Below are 22785 nucleotides of genomic sequence, written 5' to 3' on the forward strand. Positions count from 1 at the left end.
GGCCAAATGCTTGTTGTCAGAATATACCATTAGGGAAAAAGTGATGTAGTGCTAGGGGAATATGTTTAATTTTTTTGTGTCTGTGTATATCTGGATAAGGAACCTGGCAGACAGCTCCCCTTAAATCCAGTCATCAGCCCACCCTCGGTGTTCAGCACTGCTGATTGTGTTATTTGTGCAGGTATTATACAAAAGGATGCACAACTTCCACGTTATTTTTTTGTTTGAGGGGACTTAGAAATCCGCTACTGTTTGGAGTGCTTTGTAATGCACATTCCCTTCACGGATGTGGGAATAGATCCATTCTTGCTGGTCTAAATTGAAACTTCCTCCAGTTTCCCTGTACCGGCACTGCTGCACAGAGTGTTTCCCTGGAGAGGAACTAATGGAGTAAATGCTTTGTACTTGCTCATGAGTTCCAAAGTCCCTTTGCTGCCGCCTTCATGCCATGAATTCAGTGTGTTTGATACGAGGCACAGCTGCCTCACCCAGAGGAAAACTACCTTCGTATGTAGGCTCTGGCATTCCTGTCATACATTCGTGTTCCTTTTGGGAAGGGTTGACAGGTTTTAACTCTTCCTGAGAGACCACAGCTCTGGACGCTGATTCTGGAAACTCCAGAGGTTTAATGTAAAGCCCTCTGTGGGTGTATTGTGTGTGTGTGTGTCTTCTCACTTACCAAAATGAGGATGGAGATGCTCCAGGCTGCCTTTTGTAGTGGAGCTCTACTTCTACCCGAGCTGCTGTTTAAAGCGCTGTGCAGGTGTGGATTTAACTCTTCATGTGGATACCACCACTTACTTGATCAGAAAGGAACGAAAGCAATTCAGCTTTTATCAAAATTAAATGCCCGTCGGGTGGCTTGGTGACCTCCCCATTCTGTGTTCACATCACTGCCCCAAGGCTGCCAGAGCTCAAGGAGCATTTGGACAACACTCTCAGGCATATGGTGGAATTTTGGGGGGTGTCCTATGCAGGGCCAGGAGTTGAACTCTGATAATCCTTGTGGGTTCCTTCCAACTCAGGATATTCCGGGGTTTTGTCGAAGAGACCGAGGCAGCTGTTTGCTATGACATTTCACACGTGTCCCCAGCCCTTCCCGGCGCTCTGCGCGGCAGGCACGGCGTTATTCCACGTCCCGGCGGTCCCCTGTGGCGGGCTGTTCCGCATCGCGGCGGTGCGGGGCTCGATGTGCGCGGTGCCTCCCGCGGGTCCCTTCCCGGGCGGGCGCAGCTGCCCCGCGGCCGCGGTGACGATCGCGACCCGGCGCACGCGCGGTCTGCGTGTGCGCCCCCCCCCCCGCACGCGGCCGGGGCCGCCGTGACGTCACGAGATGCCCACGGTGTGTGTCCCCCCTTCCCGCGCGCGGCCGGAGCTGCTGTGACGTCACGAAGTGCCCGGTGCGTGTGTGTCCCCCCCCCGCCGCATCCCGCTCCCCTCCCTCCCCGCACGCGGCGGGGGCCCTGCGACGTCACGGCCCCTTGCCCGCGAGCGCGCCCGCACGCGCTTCCCGCCGCGCGCCGCCACCGCGCGCCCTCCCTCGCGCTCGGGCGAGGCGTGACGTCACAGGCGGGCACTGAGGAGCGGGGCGGGGGGGGGGGGGTGCGCACAGGTGCATCCGCTTCCCTCAGGGCCCCTCCCGCCATCGTCCCGGGGCAGCGCCCGGGGAAAGGTCGGTGTTCGCTCCCTGCTAGACGGAGCTCAGGTTCTCCTTGTGCCCTCACCGACAGTGTGAGTCTCCCATCGGTGTCACGCCGTCCCCGACGGCAGGGAGGCGCGGACCGGGGTCGCTAGGGGGAGGCACGGCACTGGCGGACGGACTGAGGCGCTGAAGCGGGGGGAGCGAGAGGGGAGGGAGCGCCGCGCCCCCCGGCCCGGTTTTGCTTTCCCTTTTGCCGCTACCTTTCGCTGGCGGGCGCGAGGGAGCGGGGAGGGTACATATTTATTTATTTATTTATTTGCTTACTTACTTACTTATTTATTTAAATATTTGTTTGTTTGCTTCCCTAAAGGGTGAGGGGAGGGGAGAGGGAAGACCGGAGGAGGGCGCGGAGGCAACGCCGTCACCAGAGGAGGCGGTGGCGGGGAAGAGGAGGAGGAGAAGAAGCCGGCGCGGAGCCTCGCCTCACCTCGCCTCGCCTCGCCTCGCCTCGCCTCGCAGCCCCTCCGCCGTCCCCGCCTCGCCGTCCACGGCCGCCGGAGTCACCGGCGGCCGCCCGTCCTTATGATGGCCTCGACCACCTGCACACGCTTCACCGACGAGTACCAGCTCTTCGAGGAGCTTGGGAAGTAAGGAGAGAACGGGGGGTGAAGGCACCGGGGGCTGCGGGGGGTCGGCGCGTGAGCCTTGCGGGGAGCCGCGCCCGGGGCCCCCTCACGACTGCCTAGAGCCCCGGGGGAGCGCCCGGGCTCCAGCCATACGGCCCCGGGGCGGCGAGGGGCTCTGAGCGGGTGGCGGGGGCTGCCCTCAACGCCCCGTGCCGTTATTTATTATTATTTATTATTTACTGTTGTTATTAACTCTTAGGTTGTCGCGGGGTTGGGGTCTCGGTCTGTGAGGGGTCTCGGAGCGCGGCGGGCGCCCCCCAGCGGGGGGGCGGGAGGCGCAGCCCTGAGCGCCATGTTGGGTGTCACCCCCCACCGCCGAGGGGGACACGGCCACCGCCGCCCTGTGTCCCCCCGCGGTGTGCCGGCAGGGACACAGTGAAAACCCGCCCACCCTCCGCCCCAGCTAGCGGGATTGGTCGCACAGCTTCTACCTCGCAGAGTTCACTGTTCAGCTGAATAAAATCAATGCTGACTGTCCCTGTCAGAAAATCAGAAAATCCCTTTTGATTTTTTTTTTAAATTCTGGCGACATCACACCCCTCCGTGCAGCCCGTTAGCTGGTAATGGCAGTGCAGTGTTTCAGTTGGACTGACACTTTGCCCGGTTTTGGTTTCCAGAGGGGCGTTCTCCGTCGTGAGGAGGTGTATGAAAATCACCACAGGACAAGAGTACGCTGCCAAAATCATCAACACCAAAAAGCTTTCAGCCAGGGGTGGGTATATTTTAACCTGGTGTTTATGGTGCCTCCTCCCTGTTTCTTGTGTTCATTAACGTGCTAAGCATTAGGAAATAATAAAAATAGCTGAATGTTTTAACAAATTTTCTAGTACAATTTTAATTATTATTTCCTTGGTTTGCTTTTTTCCCTTGAGGTTTTTGGGGTTTTTTTCTGTATTAAACGTTTCATGGATTGACTGCATAGAAGTTGGAGGTTGCTGTAAAGCATTTCAGGAAAAGATGTTCAAAAACTAAAATCTAACAATGCAGTCTCTTCATTTTTGTATCTAAATAATTTTGCAAGTTTGTTTTTTGGTTTTTTTTTGGTGTGAGGATGGTCAGTAATAGGTTTCCATTACAGATTTTATTTTAAATGTTATAGCTTCACTGAATTCTGTGTTCCCATTGCATTTAAACATGCACATGAAGGCCTGTCTGACTATGAGCAAATGAGGAAAAGTGTACTTGTACCTCATATTGAACTTTTTTGTGAGAAGAAAATTATGATAAGGAAGAAAACTATGTTTTCTGAACTAACCCTTGTGAAGAAAGTCACTCTGATGAAGTGATGAGGAGTGTTACTGCTGCACAGCTTGTTTCTGCCTTCCTGTGATGTGTGTTTCCAGCAGCTTGTCAGCAGCAGTGGCCGGGTTGTTATGATGCATTGTAGGTAAATATACACATGGTGTGGGCTGTTGTTGTGGAAAGGGAGTCTTAGCGGTGCCGTGTCAGTTGCTCGTTAATTCCCAGTTGGAGTGCCTGTGTTTGGGTGTCAGGGGTTAGGGATCACTTGCCCTTAACATTATCTGTGTTTTTATATGAATTTGTAAAGAACATGGGGGTGAATAAGTAAACAGTGTCAGAGTGTAAACGTGTTTGTGGCTGGGCTGCTTCTGGCCCAAAGGAATCACTGCAGGTAAACGGCAGCTTGAAGTCATTAAATTTAAATACAAAACATTGTGGAGGACGTTATGGCAAGTTCTGATAACATTCTGCTCTCTGATAAAGATCTTTCAATGGTTTTTATTTGCAGTTGGTGAAAGCTGTGTGAAAATTTACTTTTTGCTGAATTTTAGTCTTCTCACTTTTACTGTAACATTATTTTTCTTTTATTTTTGAAAGCTTACTTAAATATAAATTTTTTTTGGTACAGTTATGGGCTTGAAGGTAGGTTAAGAAATTTATAGTACTTGAGCTAAAATATTTTCACAAGTTTTCTTTTAAACAGATTTTTTTTTTATTCTTTAGCATGTTAATGTGATCTGTTGAATTTAAAGTAAAACATCACACTCTGTGTGATTTCTTAGAGCTGAGTAATTTTCAATGTGAGAAGCCGTAACAAAGTCATCATCAGGTTACTGGTAACAGGTGCTGAACTAGGTGCCAGTAGCCAGGTTACCGATGTGCCATTGGGGTTATATGTGTGGTGGGATAAATCCTGGAATGCTAGGCTAAACGAGGAAAAACTGGATCTTTCTAATTACTCATAATTTGGATTGCACTGTATTGCAAGCTGTCATTTTTGTCCTTTGTTCATGCAGGACCAAGTTGGTCCTTGATGTGCTCTGTTAAGGAGTGGAAGCACATTTAGGAGAATTTGGCTCATAGGACGCAATGCGGCAAATTTCACACAGATTTCTCTATAGGTTCAACCCATAAAGGAAGGGGTTACACCTCAAAGCTGAGCTGTGGGATATGCATGTCGGAACACGTGTGGTGCCAAGTCCATAACACAGGGAATGCCTTTCCATCTCTGTTTTCAGACATCCCAAAAATAATTGCGAGTTTTGTACTTGGTTTGTTTTTGTGGAGGTTGTTTTGGGTTTTAGCACTTTGAAATCTACTAAGCAGTTTCTGAAGAGCAAGCTTCTTGGAGAAATCTTTGGAGTCTTCTGAGGCAATTTTTTAATTGCAGGAAGGTGCACTCGAATGGCACTTGTGGTGCAAAAAAACTAAACATGAAAAAACCTCAAACTGTGACACTTTCTCCTGGTTGATAATGGGGATGCAGTTTATAACTGAAGTGCTGCTTTTAAATCTGAGTTTTGTTCTGCTCCGTCTGAGCTGCTGTATGAGGAGGTAGCAGTTCACTTCTGAGTGTCAGACCTACTGAAATACCCATTCCAGTGTAAATCGTGGGGTCAGCTTCATCTGTGAGTGGAGTTAAGAGAAAACGTGTCCCATCCATAGTGCTGGCTTCCCTTGAAGTCTTTTAAACAAAATGTCAAATTTGGGCCTTCTTGCTTCCCGCATGGGACAAGAGCAGCTTCAGTATATGATATGAAGGAGTCAAGACTAAATGAAACTTCCTTAAAGTAGTTTTGAAATTAGAAATTATTTAAGTCGCTTCAGCCCAGTCAGAGCAATAGTTGTCTTTTCTTCCCCTCTTCATCTCAGCCATAAATGTTCTTGGAGATTGATCCAAATTCTTGTTTAGTAGTCTTTCTAAATCTGATCTGGTCACCAGGTAGTGCCGGTGAAGGTGTGTTCCCATCAGTTTCCTTGTATAGTTACAGGGAAATTTCAGGCTAATTGCCTGTGTGCAGAGGCATGGGCTTTGGCTGGAATTTGGAGGGGAAAAGGAAGCTGTGCCCCATGTTCTAGCAGAAGGAACATTGGTGCTTTCAAGTTGATGGTTTAAAGAACTTCAATTTCGTGATTTTCTGATTTTAGTAGTAGGAGTAATAAATATTTGCAGTTTGAATCTATTTCAGTATAGCAAAAATGCTTTTGCTTGTTATAATTACATATTTCCTCTTTTTCGAGTCTTCTTAAGATGCTCTTCAGAGTTTTGATCTTGGTGTTTTCTAAGTCAGCTGGAGCACTAAACTACTAGAATATCAACTGCTAGTTTTGTGTCAATAGATTATGTTCTTGTAAAATTGATTATGCTGCTGATTGTAAAAAAGGAAGGGCAAAAAAAGGTGTGTTACCCCTCTAAAATTAAGTGCAGCAGTGAACAAGCGCACACAAAACCAAGGATAAAGTGAAGTATGTGTGTTTTTGCTGGTTCTGGGTTCTGTATGGTTTCATCTGATGAAGTCTTTGGGACTTCTTTACTATTCAAGTAAGGGCTTGGGCTTGTCTGTGTTGTTTTTCATGTGTAGAAAGTCATGCAGATAAAAGTGAACTTCTGCGAAGTGACTTTACTTTTCCCCTGTCTCTTCCAAATACCAAATAATGAGCAGATTGTCTGTTTCTTTTTGCCAGTATCTGTACACCTTTTTTCTTCTCTTTTGAGAGTCTTCTAACTTTGATCCAAATTGATTTCAGGTAAACAGATCCATATTCTTAAAAGGTTTAGCCCTCATTTTTGGTCTTAAAATAAAAAATGTAAGAGTTTGCTTCTCTGATCATATTAGAAAAGGTGAATCACTGATACATTTTCACTGGGTGTACCTATTGCCAGTAACTCCTAGTGACAGTTTCTGGTGGCCAGAAGCCCAGTGCCTTTGGTGTGATGTGGTGGTGTCTGTGGAAGGAGAAGGATGTCCCAGTGCCTTTTTTTTTTGGGGGGGAGCTCTGGGCACACCTCTGCCAGCCCTTGGGTTGCTGTAGCAGAGCTACGAGTGCTTTGCTTATGAGCATATGTGCTACAAGGAGTAACGTCAGAGTCAGCTGGAGGTGATTGCTGCTCCCTGAAAAGCTCTTGTGAGCTTTCGGGGACCTGCCATTCCACTAGCTGCAAGGCTTGGAGGTGTCACTGGGTATTTGTCTTCCTTCTTAGCAAGCAATTTCCCGAATCTTTTTCAGCATTTCTACTGCTCTTTCCTATGAGCTTGTGACTGCAGGTGCATGGCACAGCCAGAGGGGCTGGAGTGATCGCACTCACCTGCAGCCAGCTCTGATGGGTGCGGAGGCTGCAAACCCCAGCCTTTGGAAACATTATGTTGTGCAGTATGGAGTAACTGGGCTGTGGGAAGAGTGTGTCTATAGCTCTCCAAGCAGGGCACCTCATGATCCCTAAAGTGATTTAAAATACATTAGGGAGATGAATGAAATGGCAAGCATATATAGGGTAGTAGTTTTCAGCACAGCTTTTCGTTACACGGAGATAGATGTTTTTGATGTGTCACTAGACTAACATTTCCTTCAGTCAGGTAGCTTGTGTCAGTCTGTGTCAGATGTTGTACAGGAAGGCAAGCTCTAATAAGGCTTCCAGCGCTCCCTAGGAGGAGAAAATAATTCTTTCTAATCTAGCTCAAGATGTTAATCTCTGAAGCACACATTTACCTGTGCCAGTTTATTACAACACATGTATTTTTAATGCTAAATTCTGTTCTTACGTACACATGACGTTGCTCCCACTCAGACAGGACTATCTTTCAGGGCATTTAGTCGTCAGTGAAGCAGATGTTGTCTTTGTGAGCACAAGATTTAAGCTTGGGATTTTAGTGGTTTTCTTCCATGTCTTGCCAGAGAGGTAGTCTTACTTCTCTGGCTAATAACCTGTCACTAAGAGTGTTTTAAAACTGTTTTTCCCTAGTATGTCAGAGGGCTCACCTGCTAACATGCAGTCGCTCTTTCTTAATGTTTGTGCCCAATGTTTGTGTCCAGCTTAGTCGTGGCGTTCTTTTCAGTTTGACATCGTTGTCACACAACACATTCATTTGAATGTTTATCTGCAAGTATTTGTTTAATTGCAAATTGCCGTAATTTAGCAGGCTACTGGTTCTGTTGAAATTGACTCCATTCAGACAGCTCAGGGTAGTAGGGAGAGAAGAGCGTTATTAAAAAAATACCTCAAAAGGGATTTTTGGTTAGGTGCTCTGTTTTGTGAAGGTTTGGAACTTTTAATTCTGTTTTGGTTTTATTCTATTTTGGTGTTAGTAAAAACCTGAAGAACTTTTGAATACCAGTGAGAATGAGGACTTTGTGATGAGTGTTGGTTGGTAGTAATTTATTCTAACAGTTCAAACTAGATTTGAAATGAAACGTACTGGCAGTTCGTAGTTAAATTATTCATAACAAATGCTGTATGATTTCAATAACGACACTTCTGGAGATTTTGCAAAAGAGTTACTTACTCTCTCCATTGTGACTGGAATTTCTCTTAGAAAGGCATGGAGGGTAAAAAGGTGTTCTGGTTTGGCCAAACTTAGAAATACAGTGTTTGCATCATCTGTCAGCTCAGTTTCAGCAAGCTCATTAGGGGAGGGGAGGGAAACACATACAAGAGGGGATTCTTGGGGACTTACTGGCTACTGCTCTCCAGCCATTTTCTGTCAGAAGTTACACATTTTGCCACTGATATGTGCTCCTGTTCTGTGTGTTCTCTTCCTGCAAACTGAAGACTTAGCTGCACATCTGAACAACTCCACTTGCAGGACTGCTTCTGTTGGGACAGAAGGGAGAATTTAGATGCAGGGGAGAATACAAAAGGAATGCCTCTCCCGAGCTTCCACATCCTGATACTGAAATAGGGGTGTGTTCTGTTCCTCCTGGTCTGAGAGAGAATGTTTTGCTGTGTTCAAATGGTACTTCTGAATGAAAGGTTTGGGTCAAATATGAAAAGAAGGAAATGGACACGGTGATCAACACTTTGCATTTATTGTAGATTGGTTCTGTTTGTTTGCACATAATATCATACATACAAAACATTGTTTTGTGGGGAACCACAGGTCAGCTCAGGCGTTTGTGACTTGGATCTGACCTCACTGGCAGCCAGGTAGAAATACACTTGTTCCTGGAAGGACTGAGATTAGGTGCAGAACAACCCCCCAGAAATCCAATTTCAAAACCTAACTAAACAGTGGAATTGATACGTGAAAATCCTGCCCTATGTAAGCATGTATTGGTCCAAATGCTAAACATTGATGCACCTTCTCAGATTGTGATTAGGGGTATGTGAAGGCATCTCTGCTATGTTTATTCACACTTCCATGATTCCGCAGTCTGGTTTGGGGTTGGAATTTATCTTTTTTTTTTTTCCTTCCATTTTTCTGGTAATTGGGGAATGTCTGATCTAAGAGACTGAAATAAAAGTCAGTGAGATATTCTGCTTTTCAAATGTATGTACTGCCAAAATAGTGCTTTTCATGTGTCTGTCCTTCATTTGACCTCCTGAGAAATGTAGGCCGGGGTGTTTGATATGTCCAGCTTCCTCCTTTGTACACACATATTGCACATTTGTCAAATGCTTTGTAAGGATATTGTGGGGGGTTTTGGGAGATTGTGTGAGAAATAGAACTTCCTCTGTGCTTTGAAAAAGGTTACTAGAGAACAAAACCCTAACTAAATGGTGGCCATTCCTCTGTTTAATTCCTTATTAAAAATAATTGTGCTTTGAATTTGAAGAAACATCTGCTGTGTTGTGAAGAGGCACAGGAATCCAATCTGTCTGTTTATTCCTTGGATGTATTGAGCTTGCGTATATCTCGGAGTGTGTGTTTATGCAAACTCCTCATCCATTTAATCCTTGTATTGTAAGAAACGTCTTGTGCATGGTATTGGGGAGGGGGGAGAATTTGTGTCATTTGTGTGACATGGGGTTGGTATTTTCTTCCAGGGAGACAGTTGTGCTGTTACCTCGTGTCATTTTCTAGATTGTTGTCAGCTTGTTCTGAAATTCATTTGAGCTGTTTGAATCAGAGAGCTCACTTTTAAGCTTTGCAGTCCTGGTAATTTCTGTGGCATCTCATCAGAAGCTGCTGGATATATTCTGCTATACTGAGGGGTTACTTAATTTCTCTTGAATCTGTTCTTCTGGATGCTGCTGGATAGAAGCAGTAGCTATCAGAAAATCCTGAGAGTGGCAACTTTTGCAAATTTGCAAGTGTGTTTTATCCCTGATGGAGTTTCTTTACTAATCCAGGGCCTCTTTAGTGGAAATTGAGAAGTGTAAATGGTGCTATAGCATATATTTGTTTTTTCTAATTAGGTTTTTCAGTCTAGAGGATGATAGGTAATATGCTGAGCAAACTATTTACAGAGATGTTTGTGCAATTATTGGTTTAAGTTGGTTGTATTTGGTGGAAAGGAACTTTGCCTAGCTGGTGCTTTGAGGTAGCTTCTGTTACATGAGTTCCTGACCTTTTGTCAATACTTACCGGAAGATTTCAGAGTAAAACATGCAGGCTTAATTAAACAAAAAAAAACCAACCCAAACCTCTCCAAAGTAACAAATTAGATTTTAATAATTAGAAATGTGATGCGTGGATATTTGCTGGTTGAGGTGAAGTATTTTATCTTGTGATGAGAGGCTTTTTTAAAATTTTTACCAATCACCAAGAATTTATAACTGCTAAACGTATAAAGTTAAAATCCTGGTGATGCTTTCCAAGAGAGCTGTCTGGCATGCATAAAACCAGAATTAATTTAGGTTTGGCAGTCAGCTTCAACTTGAGTATAGAGTGTGCTTGTAAATGTTCACAACTCGTTGTGGGGTTTCTTTTGCTCAGCTACAGCCAAATCAGTCATTTTGGGCTGTCGGTTGGACAGTCTCTCCCACTGTCCTAAATGTGCTCTGTAGGGAGTTGGTTCTTTCTAGTGTGCAGCAGTTTTGACTCTGCCAACACACAGTTGGCACTGCTGTGGAAAGCAGGGTTGTGGTCACCTTCCACTGGATGGAGAACTTGACCTAAACCCATCTTTAGTCAGAGGTTATGATGTGCAGAATTAAAAACTTCAGAATCTGATTTATAATGAGAAAAAAGGGTATGAACGGAGTGTTTGCTGGATTGAGTGAGCAGCTGCATGAATTTGGACAGATGTGTGTTGAAGAATGTGTTGTACTGTGGCAGCTCTGGGTTGCGTGTGTGTTCTGCAGGGAGGTTGAGCCCTGCTGAGCAGCTCATTTGGCCCCGTGGCCTCCAGCTGGCAGTGCCCTCACCTGGGAAACTGGTAATTAATCTGGTCACGTGGCACGGAGCAGGCGTCACACCCGCTCCCGGCCCTGCGCTCCGGGCAGCAGTGCACCCTGCCCAGCTGGGAGCATTAACAAGCCTTCCTGCAAGTACAAAGGGTAGCACATCTCTGCTGTAAAGTTTCGTCATCTCAGCGCTTGACGGGGAGAGAAAAGGAAAGCTAGAGCCTCGAAGCTCATACTTGTGGGCAGCAATTTACTGCCTGTGTTTTCAGAACTTTGTTCTTGATTTAATTGTAGTTGGGAACTGCTTACTCGTAAATTTTCCGCGATGTCAGTGCAAGTGTTGCAGCAACAGTCACGTTGCATATTCATGTAGCTGCACAAACAGATGGGGTTCCTACATAAAATCCATATTTGACAATCTGATGGGATTTGCCAAGGCTAAGCTTTCATTTAAATTTTAACCTCTTGGAGAGAGGTTTGTGATTTAATGAGTCAAGAGAGGCCTTCAGGTTATTTGTATTGCATAGCAAATTTCAAGCCAGTGCTTAGGTGTGATTCTGGTTTGGGAGATTTCTTATAGGAATGGTTTTAGTGGGCTGTTGTTCATTAGAATAAGTACTTGCCAGATTCAGAAATGTCTCTTGAAACCTTGTTTATTTGGCTGATGTTACTCATATCCTGCAGAAAGTGAAGGTGTATATGCAGTTGTAACATGGTGTAACACGGACAGGCTGCTGCTGTGGTACTGCCTTGCAGGGAGGATTTTGTTCTGTAGGGCAGATGACCTTTGGTTTCCCTTAGGGCAGCTTCAGGTGCTGCTGAACTTTGGTTATTAAAACTCACTTAAAGACCTGCTTTACACCTTCGTTTTTAATCAAAAGGTATCACTAATGTTAAGTGTCTCCGAGATGCAAGTAAGAATCAGTGCAGAAACTTTCAAAAACTACATTTTCCCATTCTTTACAAAATGCTATAGTTACGAAAATGAATAGCTCATCTTGGTACTTTTTATACAGAGTCTCCTGCTGCTAAAATAAAACCCTCTTGGGTGTAAGGTAGCTTGCCTACTCTTTGCGTTACACAGCATGGACAGCTAGGAATTTGTGATTAGGATTGCGGTGATAAATGCTCATGGGACTAAATGCCTTGCTGACCCTGGCCTAAAACCCCTCCTTTTTTAGTATCACTGCTCCAAATGGGGGAGGGGGGGAAAAAAAGGTTTTCTGTCACATTTTTGTATCTTTTCATGGTGCTTTGATGATATTCATCGTTGATACTCAGTAAACTTTCTCCTGTTAAAAAAACCTTTCTAGTTGCTCCCTCGTTCAGTTAAAGCCTCCTGGAACTCTGTTAGTGTGGGGGAAGTGTAAAATTTATAGGGAGATATGTACTGGTGCTGGATGGAAGAGCTTCCAAAGCCCCATGACATTTCTTTTTATACCTGTAGCACTCCATGGTTTTTCATGGCTGTTGCATTTTTGGGGGGAAGGAAGAGGACAAAGAGGCCACTGGTTCAGTGCTCTATGTGTGTACACATGCACGCATGAGATGCAGCAAAAGATCTGGCAGAGCCTGTGTGTACCCAGCCAATTTGTTTGCTGTAGGAAAATGATTCATGCTAAAAAATCTATTAACTTAGAGTCATTTTACTTGTAATGAGGGCAGGAGTTGGTGTCTTTAAATTCTTGTTTATTTGTGTTAAACACGATTTATCTCTCCAAATGAAGTAATAAATTGCTTTCATTGCCATGTTAATCAAAACATGTAATGAGATTAATTTTCCCGGAGCAGAAGTTGTTTATGTGTGGTCCATCCCCTTGGCCAGGAGCTGTGTGTTGGTGTTACAGATGTTTTGGGGGCCATATCAGTGACATAGCTCAGCCTTGCAGACTCATGGTGGGAAACTCAGTGTCTCATAGATCCTTTGGGGAAACCTGAAAGAAGAGGTCGAGGACTCACAAATTAGGTGTATTTAAAGTCTTTAATAGGTGCAGATTTTTTTAAGTTTGGAAAGTAGTGGAATTCAATATTCTCTCTGCATTTTTCAAATTATTTATGTTTTGGTCATAGGGTGTTCATGTAGCCATGTAAATCTCACAGCTATTATATCCCAACATTTACACTCCTAAAAGTATAAAATATTTGAAAAAAACATTTTCTTTGTCCTTTAAATAGGATTCATTCACTTCCATCACCTTTAAATAGGGTTGATTCACCTGTTTGCAACTGTTGCCTTGCTTAGATAGCTTTGAGGGATAAGGACTGGTCTTCTATCATACTCAAAGGAAAGTCAAGTTTAGAGTCATGTTTTTGTCTTCAATGGTCTCTTCTTTGTTACATGAAACAGGAAGGCCAGGTCTAGTAAAACTGAAACCTTCCACTTCCAAATCATGTTTATCTGCTGTGAGACTTCTGCAGGATAAGAGAACATCTGAACATTTATCACCTGGGGCTGGCCTTTGGTGAAAACTAGGAAATGAAATAAAAGTGTATTCAAGGTGAAGTTGAGTCCTTCCACAGAATAAAAAATCTAATTTGGTAATCAAGCTCTATCTTAAAATTAACTGGGGAGGTGAGTGGGTTGGTTATTTTCACTTTACCGAAGACAGAATTTAGTACTGTCCTCTTTTACTTCAAAGACTTTCCTGATTTACAGCTCAAATTTAGTCATGGACAGCGTTTGATGTCTGTGCCTGGGCTGTCCTTCAGAGCAGGCTTCATCTTTCATCAGTGTATTTATCAAGGACAATCTTGCTTGCATTATTTTATGTAACAGCCATCTTCCCTTAGCTTTCTCCTGTATGGCAGGCTTGCCATTATTATGGCCATTCTTCTTATGCATGCCACAAGCTAATTTATATATTTATATGTGGGTGTTTGCAGTGGGGAATTGGAATTGACCAGAAAAAAAAAATAGGTGAGGTCATCTGGGTGTCTTTAGTATCACTGATGTCTGTATGGGAGGGTCTTGTGTGGTGAATTCCAGTGTTTATTTACAAATTGGTTTGGCTGATTCTGAGGCTGATACTGAAGGAACTCATTTAGTAATTTCTCTTCAGCTTTCCCATTCATCGCTGGGTTTGCTGTCACCTCTTTTACCAGTTGTCTGATTAGTTGTTCACTAATCCCCAGATGCCTCATTTTCTTTGTTGCTGCATCCTAAACATTGGAGCCTGGCAGGAGACTTTGATCCCTGTCTGGAAGAATTCCCCAGAGTACTGTTTTAGAGGATTCGCTGTACCTAAGCAGTAACTGATAGGCAAAGATGTAGGTAGCTGCAGGGGTTTTTTGTAGAGTTTCTCAGATCGTGCATATTGAGACCTAAGTCCAAACCCATTTCTTCCATCACAGCAATGTTGGGCAGTTCCTGACACAGTAGCTTTCTACAGCCTGCTGTTACTGTCGCCTCTGTGCAAGGTCGAGTGGAAACTGCTGTGAAAATAGCTTCATGAAACAAAGCTAAATTAGGAATAGTTTCTGTTGAGTGTTGACTTGTTTCTGCAACCACAGGTGCTCGTCTAGTCAACGAAATGGCTAAAGAAACAGAAAACTTTGTAAATGCACTAAGAGCACCATAGTTCATTGTTTAGAGTTTTATTGATTCACACACTAAATAAATTGAAATACTTTCGAAATGTTACTAATTGTTTACTGGTTCAGTCAATAAGATAGAGTGTGGAAAAATGCCTAACTAGCTCAATAGACATTTTGAGGGTTTTCCCTGCAGCGTTGCATGGCCATTTCTTTTTCTTCTTTCTTTTTAATTTTAGAGATCCCTTTCCTCCGTGTTTCTTGAACTGTAGTTTATAGGCAGCTGGTGTTTCAGAAAGCTGTGATAGTGGACAGCAGAAACTTCCTGAACAGGAAAATGCCTGAGCTCCTGGTGCCTTGAACTGTGGTTTGTATTTGTACAGTTTTGTGAGGAAATTGTGGCAGGTACCAGTGACTGTGTTGGTTGGAGGGGTTGTGTAAGAGGTCTTGGATGCTGCTTGTCCCAGGTTTAAAGTCTTGAACTTGGGGGATGTGTTTTGAGGGTTTTTTTCCAACAAAAAAGTTCATTCTAATGATACCAAGTCTCTACAACCTGACCTTGAAAATGAGGTGATTTTACGTAAACCAGCAGTGGTTGTGTATTGAACAATAACATAAATGTGACAAGTTACGTGCTGAGTTTTGCCAGCAGGTATGAGTATTCATGAGATCAGCATCTGGGTTTGCATCTGTCCCCTTTTCTTTCCTATACAGAAAATAGGCATTTTTATTAAAATTTACATGAAATAGGTTTGGAAATAAAATGTTTTATTAGTAGTAAACAGGAAAGTTCCACTTAAAGGTACATGCTTTGTCTGTTTGGCATAAACTGTTTTAAAAAATGGAGTAGTGTTTTTATAAATATGGGAGATAATGTCTTTACATGAAAGGAGTATTAAGTTCCTTATTCTTGTAAATATTTAGGTTGATTGACAGATTTAACTTTTTAAAGGGGAAGCATGTCCTTTGATGTTGAATTTTTTACTGAATCTTAATAATGAACAATGAAAAACTAATGCTACAGAGATTGTAAACCAGAACAACAAAAAAACTCCTGTTATTTTTAGTGAAGTGTTTTGGCTGAGATTCTTGCTGCACCCTGTCTGACTTGGATCATCCTCATTCAGAGGGAGGAAGGAAAGATCTCCACAAGGAGGGCAATGTTCTCTTGTAGGACATGTTACAAGGCACAAGAGTTAGTTTTACAGAAAGGCGGGAAAAAAGAAAAGGTAACAGCTTGTTTTCAGTATTGAAATCCAAACTGGAGGTATGAAACACGTCTATGGTAATTCAGAATTAGCACTGCCTCAGTCAGTAAATAACAAAATTCTGCAATCATACCAACTTAATATTTATATTGTCAGACTTAAACGGCAAAAGTCAGTGGAACCAGATGCATGTTTTTGACATGTCTCTAATATTCATCAGACCATGCAGGTTCTAGATAAAAAATGGGATTTGGGGACTGAGAACAGAACTATATACCTAATGCTACAATGGCATTCCTCTCAAATCTTGGTAACGTGACACAGCTCAGATACCTGAAGTTCACCCACCTGCATCTGTATTTCATAGCACAGAGTTAATGAATAAGCTCAAAGATGATTGGAAAAGCATTTTTTAAATTTCCCCAAATTATATTCCATAAATGCTTTTTCAGTGTCAGAATGATGTATACAGCACCTATCTAAATTACTCAGAGCGGCTCCAGAATAAGAGATCAAAGCCCCACTAATTGTCTTAAGTAGAGATTGTCAGCTCTTTTTGCAATGTTACTACCAATATTAGCCAGAAAGTTTTTATGATACCATGATATGTAGCCATATAAAATTACCACTGTGAGTTTTGGGCACTTGCAGACTAAATCTGCTTCTGGACTTGCGTGCTGGGATGCACAGAAAGAAGGAATTTGCATTTGATATTTATATTTTTGAAGGATTGCCCTGCTCTTATATATTTTTAAAACATGGGTTTTTTTCTTTGCCCAGAAAAGAGCGTGTAAAGGAGCTATCCAAAAGCTGTGCATAGAGACTTGGTCCGAGAGCCTCTGTAGAGAATGTTTAAGCTCATGTGCTTTATTTTGCAGCAGTTGGGGAGTGCCACTCGTGGGCAATAATTTTGTTCCATTGCTGTAACCTGATCATGTTTAGTCTGGTACCTGTATCCTTAGCAACTTCTGGTGGGGTAATAGAGGGATGTGGATGATGTCTGTGTCTGTGCCATTCATGTATCCTTCTGGTGCACACTTCTTCCACCAATTTTGTTAAGCTGTTAAAGAGCTCCTGCATTGAGAACCATTGTTCTCAGTCTGATGCTTGAGAAGATTTATAAAATAGACATCTGAGAGGCATGTGTTGGTTTGTTGGAGGTTTTTTCTTCTGGTGGGTTTTGTCTGTTTTTCTTTTGCAATTGGTACATCCCGTCTCTGAGATGGGGTCCTCATAACCTCATTACAAGGTAATCTATTTTAAGCTCTGTCTCTTTCATATTGTCCCTTTTGCTTGAAATGTGCTTGTTCTTCTTTTCTCTGTTATGTGAGTACTCAATGTAAGAGAAGTTCTTGTAGTTAAAATGTTAGAGAATCCTCTTTTAAAATGCATACTGTTTTTGAATTGAATGTGCTTAGGTTTTGGTTGTGTTCAACTGTGGCATACATTTTGACCAAAATATTTTAAGCATTTAAGGAATTTTTGCAGGTCACTCATTTTCCTGGTAACATTTACCCACTCCTACCAGAAATCCATTCTGCTTCAGTTTTACTTCAGCTTTCTGAATTTCAGTTTCAACCTATCTATAATAATATAAAAATAATATATGGGATGCCAGCTGGGGTCTCTTGATGTAACAGGGGCTTGTCATCGGAGTGTGGACTCCTTGCCAGGTAGAGGAGAGGAGAAAATGAAGCATTGGCATGGCAGAAAGAGTTCCATGGGTACCAAGAGAGAAGACTTCATCATTAGTTTAAAGGGTAAAAAATCTGGAAGGTCAAAAACCTGATTATCTTATGGGGAAAGTGTCATGGCTTTTTTAACCTGATTTTTGTTGGTAGTCTTATCAAGAAATGAAAACGTTTTTCTGGCATCCTATTATCCTGTCCTTCTAGCATAAGAGCTGAAGAAAAAATGTTTGCTGCTAAGAGAGTATTCAGTGATAAACTATAAAGGTGTAGCTTGATCTTGCATCAAGATATCAAGCAGAGTAAGACTTATCAGTACAGTTAACTTTTAATTGCCTATTTACAAGGATACATTTACCTTAGGAGTGTGGGAAGATTCTTCATATTTTCATGGGACTTTCTATGAAACAGCTGAATAAAACTGCTTCAGCCTGCTTCTTATTAAATGCATTGATATTCTGTGGGGGATTGTTGAGTGACAAGCATTGCAAATGTGCTTGAAGTTTTCCTTAATGACTAAGCTTTCTTGCCTAATATAAAAATGAGCGGCTGTGCAGGAGTGAGCAATGTTGTCAAACCTGTCATCAAGTTCTCAGAGTTGGTTTGAGTGCTGGTAATGTTCTTCCTTTAATTGACTTGGAAATTGGCAAAGGTTGCTTATAAAAGGGGAAAAGCAATTTTTAAAGACAGTGGGAAAGTTTAGCTTTATAGTTAACTGTGCAAAGGCCTCAATAATTAACTGTGGTTGTATTGCCTGCTTTCGTCAGCTTGGGTTTTTTATTTTTTATTTTGAGTAGGATGAAATAACTTATTGAAGAATCTGCAGCCCTTTGAGAGTGTTTGTAGGTTGAACTAAAAAAAAAGTAAAACATCTTTTCATTTGTTGGGTGTGCATCTGTTGTCATTACCTGAATGTCACTGGTTTTCTTATTGTCAACAAAAGAAAAGAAAAACCCTACCCTTACTGCTAAAGAGGCCTAAAATGAAAATTTTCAGTGTTTTGAGAAATGACAGATCGTGGTAACAGTTTGGTGACAACAGGTTGAAAATGAAAAATAATTCAGAAACTGTAGTTACATCTTCCTCTGCTGCAGAGGTGGTAGTTAGAAAGCTGAAGAGTGCACAGCTTGGTAAGAACTGCTCATAATCATCCACAGCTAAACCCTGTGAAGCTTTGGGAGCATGGCAGGGTGGGGATCTGAGAAGAATCCCTGATGAGCTCTCCTTTATCTGATCTTTACATTTTAAGATGTAAATCTCAGCCTAATCACCTGTCTGTCTGAGCCAAAGGCAGGGCAGTAGTTGTGTCCTGAGGTGACAGGTGTCTGCTGTAGTTGTCACCAGTGTCGTGACCAGCACTCGGTACTGCCTTTCTCTTGTACCTTTGTGTGATCAGAATGGTACATAATTCCTCCTCTCAACGGTATTTTTCTGATTCATCATCTCAACAGAATTAACTTTAGAGGATAACTTGGGAAGCTGTTGGATCTGTACAATTGCAGTGCCAAGGACAGATGGGGAGGCAATGCTATTGAAATGGCAGATGTCTCTTGCACCCTCTGCCAAAGAAATTGAAAAAAAATCCCAAGAGTTTCCTTTAACTTTTGATTTCTCATGTTTCTTTTAGGAAATAGCATATTATATTTTTGACTCCTGTGTACTTCCCCAGTGATTCCTCTTGAACATCAGGAGCTAAATCAGGAACCAAAGAATTGCCCCTGGGAAGGTGATAAAAATTTATGGTATAGAGTGCTGAATTGTCTTTTGTCTTTGAAAAAATGAGCAAATTATTGAAATGGTGTCAGTAATTCTGTGTAGATGTTCGTAATGCTTCATCCTGTGTTAAACCAAGCACAGGATTCTCCCTATCCTGTTGATCCCTTCACCAACTTGGCTGAATCCAAGGAGAGTTTAAATGGGTCAGAACATGTGGGTGAAACTTGCAGTGTAATTTTGACAGGTGACAGTATGAAAAATGGCAATTTCCATCCCTTTCGAAAAGCTTGGATGCAGCTTTGACAATTACCTGTGCATTTTCCATGTGGAGTGGCGTTACCCAGCAAGTGACCCTGGAAGTAGTGTCAGGGCTTTATCCCATGAACACTGGAGCCGATAGGAAAATTGCAGAGCATGTCATAAACATTTGATGTCTATACAGTAATGCTGCCACTCAGTCAGGCAGTGTCGAGCCTTATGGAGGGAACTTTAACTGTCCTATGTGCTGATTCCGGCAAGCGCTGTGGGGAGAATTTTCAAACAGTCTGTCCAAATCTCCCTTTTCATCCTCCTTTACACCCAGAGCTAAGTGCTGTTTGTCTGACTGCTGGGGTTGTGTATGTGTGACGTGGACTGTGACAACAGTTGTACAAGTGGTCTTGGCAGAAAGTCATGTGATTAATACATAACCTATGTGATAGATTTAAAATAGCACCTGCAGCAATCTTCCGTGATTGAGTAGTTGCTGTGCAGGTTTTGCTTAGATCTTGTGTACAGTTCAATACATCTGTAAGTCAGTTGACTTTTCCTTGGAGAGAAGTTTTTGCCAGTGTAAGCTCTGTATCAGGGATATTTTTTGATTAAATCTCAGATGTCTGCTTTTTTAGTGTAGATCATGCTGTTATTTTAGGTGGAGGATTAGTGTTTGGGTTTATGTTTGTTTTATTGTTGAAGTTATGTTGGTAGATTTGAAATTAAAGATCTCATTTGTTTTATGTATTAATACAATTTAAAATAATTGTCCTGAGTGATGGTTTCCACAAAAATCTGGTTTATATCCAACCACGAAATTACTATACGCTTGCTACTTCTTGAACTGTACTGGTGGTTAGATTTTGGAAGTATTTGCTACCAGGCTATTTGATTAATGATTTGTGTAGAGCATTCCGATGAGGAATTGTAACTGAAGTGAAGAATCAGAGCTAATGTATTCCCATCTCTAGAATACTTGTAATAGAGACCTCTCCTGTATCATATGGGATAGCCGGTAGCGGCTTGGAAAGAAGGGTTACTTTAACAAAAAGGTACACATGGTCATTTTACCCCATCTTTGGTGGTAGTGCTTTTAGTGTTAGTGAAATTTGATACTGTATGATGTCAAAAATCAAATTGCAAGGTGGTGAGACTGTGTCACTTAGGAAGCTTTATATCCTGATTCAACATGATTATGTAACTTGTAGCCTGTGAATAATCCATGGGACTGAACATACCTTAAGTCTGCTTGTGCTTACATAGTCTGCTAAATCATAATTTCAAATCCATTTCGAACTCAGAACAAGGAACATCTTGCTTTGCTCACTGATTGCCTGATTCTACTAAAGCCCCGGTGTGCCAGTAGCGCAGGTGATTAGTGTATGCCATAGATTGGGCGGATAAAGCCACTTGGTGGGTTGGCTAATCTCAAATGTGATGTTTTATGTGTCTGTGTCTCTCTATAGCACATGGATCAATTACCAAGGTAATTTAGACATGATGGGTATTATTTGTGTTTACTAAAAATCCAGAGGCAAGGAAAGGTAGCATGCAATTTATTAATGGTAGAACTGAACAGCTACTATTTTTTTAAGGTAGTATTTACTTACAGTAATATTAAATAACTTACCAGAATGTGACCCTTAAGTGAAAACCCACATGAAATGAGATTTCTGTCCTTGGATCTTAACAAAGGACAGTTGTGCTTTCTACATGCTGCAGTGTGAACTGTCAGCGCAAGCTGCTAACTGGTCACTGGTTTGATTCAATCATTTTCGTGTTGAACTCCTATGTCACTTTCTTGCCTCTCTGGGATGTAGAGAGGGGCGAATTCTTTGCAAGTAGCTCTGGGAAGCAGTCTGAGAGATTTGAAACAGTTGTGTGGGGTTTACTGGAACACCAAGCAAGGTGTGCATGTTTGGCACCTTGCCTGTACTCTGCCTGCCTCTTATAGCTTCTGCAGCTTCAGGTGTAATCATGTTAAGGGTCTTCTCCACTGATGCAATGAGCAATATTTTCTCTTGCTGCTGATACGGCACAAATATGACAGTCCCTATAAGCTTCACTTCTAAACACTGTTATGTAAACTCCATCAAATATTTGGAAGGGCTGGGGTCAGAATGACTTGTTTTGGATTAGCATCACCGAGTTTTAACGACACGCAGAAGGGAAATGTAGGCTTCTGCTTTCCTCTAAGATGTTTCAAACCCAAGGGATTAAAAGGTATTTTTATCTTCAGAAATGAACTACTACTGGTGTCCAATATTGTGTAACCTGCATTTCTTATTGGTCTTATTTTCATATGCCATAGTAAAACGTTGTTTAAATGGAATAATTTTTTTGCTGGTAGTTGACTGAAAATAGTAGAGAGCAGTATTTGACATCTTAAGACTCAGCATTTGCTTTGATCAGTATTAAAAACTCTGTATATAGCTAGGAGAAATGGATGTTGGAAATATTAAGTATTTTTTTTACAGGTGGGAAGGGTGATGAAAGGTGAAAGGCTGTTTAGCTTTTTGTTCTAATTTGATTCAGGTTTGGCACACTGTATTTAAAATAACTGTTGGATCCGATGACAGTAAAGGCTCTCCAGTGTTGAAGCAATATAATTTCTGACAGAATTTTTCATGAGAGGTGGGGAATAACGTGCAGCTTAACTGCTGCAAAATACTTGTCGGAGAAAGGGGCCGTGCTTCTGCGTGGGATGCTGTGTTGCTGCGTGCAGTGAGGTGGTGAAGGAAGTGTCCTGCAGTGACAAACTGAGCTCCTGTTTATCACTGTTTGACACAGGGAGCTGCCATGGCTCCAGTGCTCACAGCTACTGCTGCAGAGGTGCCACGGGTTCCCTGGGAAATATGGGTCTTGTACTGCCTCTTCACCTTTCCCAGTGTCTGTGCATGTTCTTGAGAGGGATTAGCTCTGTCTAATAAGCTCCTTAGCTGCTCTGCACAGGCCTTCTGCACAACTCTTCCCTCGAGATATTTATAGGTAAGGCATTAACACGATAGACCTTCCTCTTACAGGGCTGAGGTGGACTTTCGTGTAGGCCTCTGCAGGCTCACTTGCTAAGGAAATTCAGCTATTGAGTCTTTAAATTTTGGAAGGTGGTTGTTCATTTAGAATTCCATTCATAAGGAATATTTATTTCTTGTGAGCAGTGGCCCTCAGGGCTTTTTTCACTCTTCTTCCTACATTTCTACAAGTCTACATGGGACAGAGGTGGCTTGTGAACTTGCAGCAGAAGAAAAGAGCAAATAGAGGAGGCGAGGTTTGAAAGAGAGTATGGGTTTTTTCACTTACGTGTTGGAAAGCTGTGAAGCCATAATAGCTGTTTCTCTTTCCTTATGATACTGTGCCATGACACTATGGAATCAACCTTCACGAGATAGAGAATGTCCTTGTGCTGCACAGAATTACTCACAGGAACCCATTCATTCTAGAAGGCAGACTGTAACGTGGAAAGGATGTTTTTCTGCTATAATTACCTGGGTTATGTTTATATATATCATCTCTTCACAAGAAACTCTTTGAGAAG

General features: G+C 42.4%; 1 protein-coding gene across 33 annotated transcripts in view; it reads left to right on the forward strand.

Annotated features, from left to right (window-relative positions):
- The first annotated feature begins 1604 nt into the window (after positions 1–1604).
- The window catches only part of CAMK2D (calcium/calmodulin dependent protein kinase II delta), a 124345-nt gene continuing 103164 nt past the window's right edge, over positions 1605–22785 (forward strand). For 8 of the 33 annotated variants that reach the window (XM_032109995.1, XM_032109996.1, XM_032109998.1 and 5 more), the window contains exons 1-3: positions 1610–1731; positions 2013–2289; positions 2946–3040. In XM_032109995.1, the coding sequence (XP_031965886.1) occupies positions 2225–2289; positions 2946–3040 (160 nt within the window). In that variant the 5' untranslated portion in view covers positions 1610–1731; positions 2013–2224. Of the gene's footprint in view, positions 1732–2012; positions 2290–2945; positions 3041–22785 lie in introns of all 33 variants that reach the window. The other 25 variants (XM_032109990.1, XM_032109982.1, XM_032109988.1 and 22 more) reach the window with 9 other exon arrangements.

The sequence above is a fragment of the Corvus moneduloides genome, chromosome 5 (assembly GCF_009650955.1).
Source record: "Corvus moneduloides isolate bCorMon1 chromosome 5, bCorMon1.pri, whole genome shotgun sequence".
Taxonomy (NCBI): domain Eukaryota; kingdom Metazoa; phylum Chordata; class Aves; order Passeriformes; family Corvidae; genus Corvus; species Corvus moneduloides.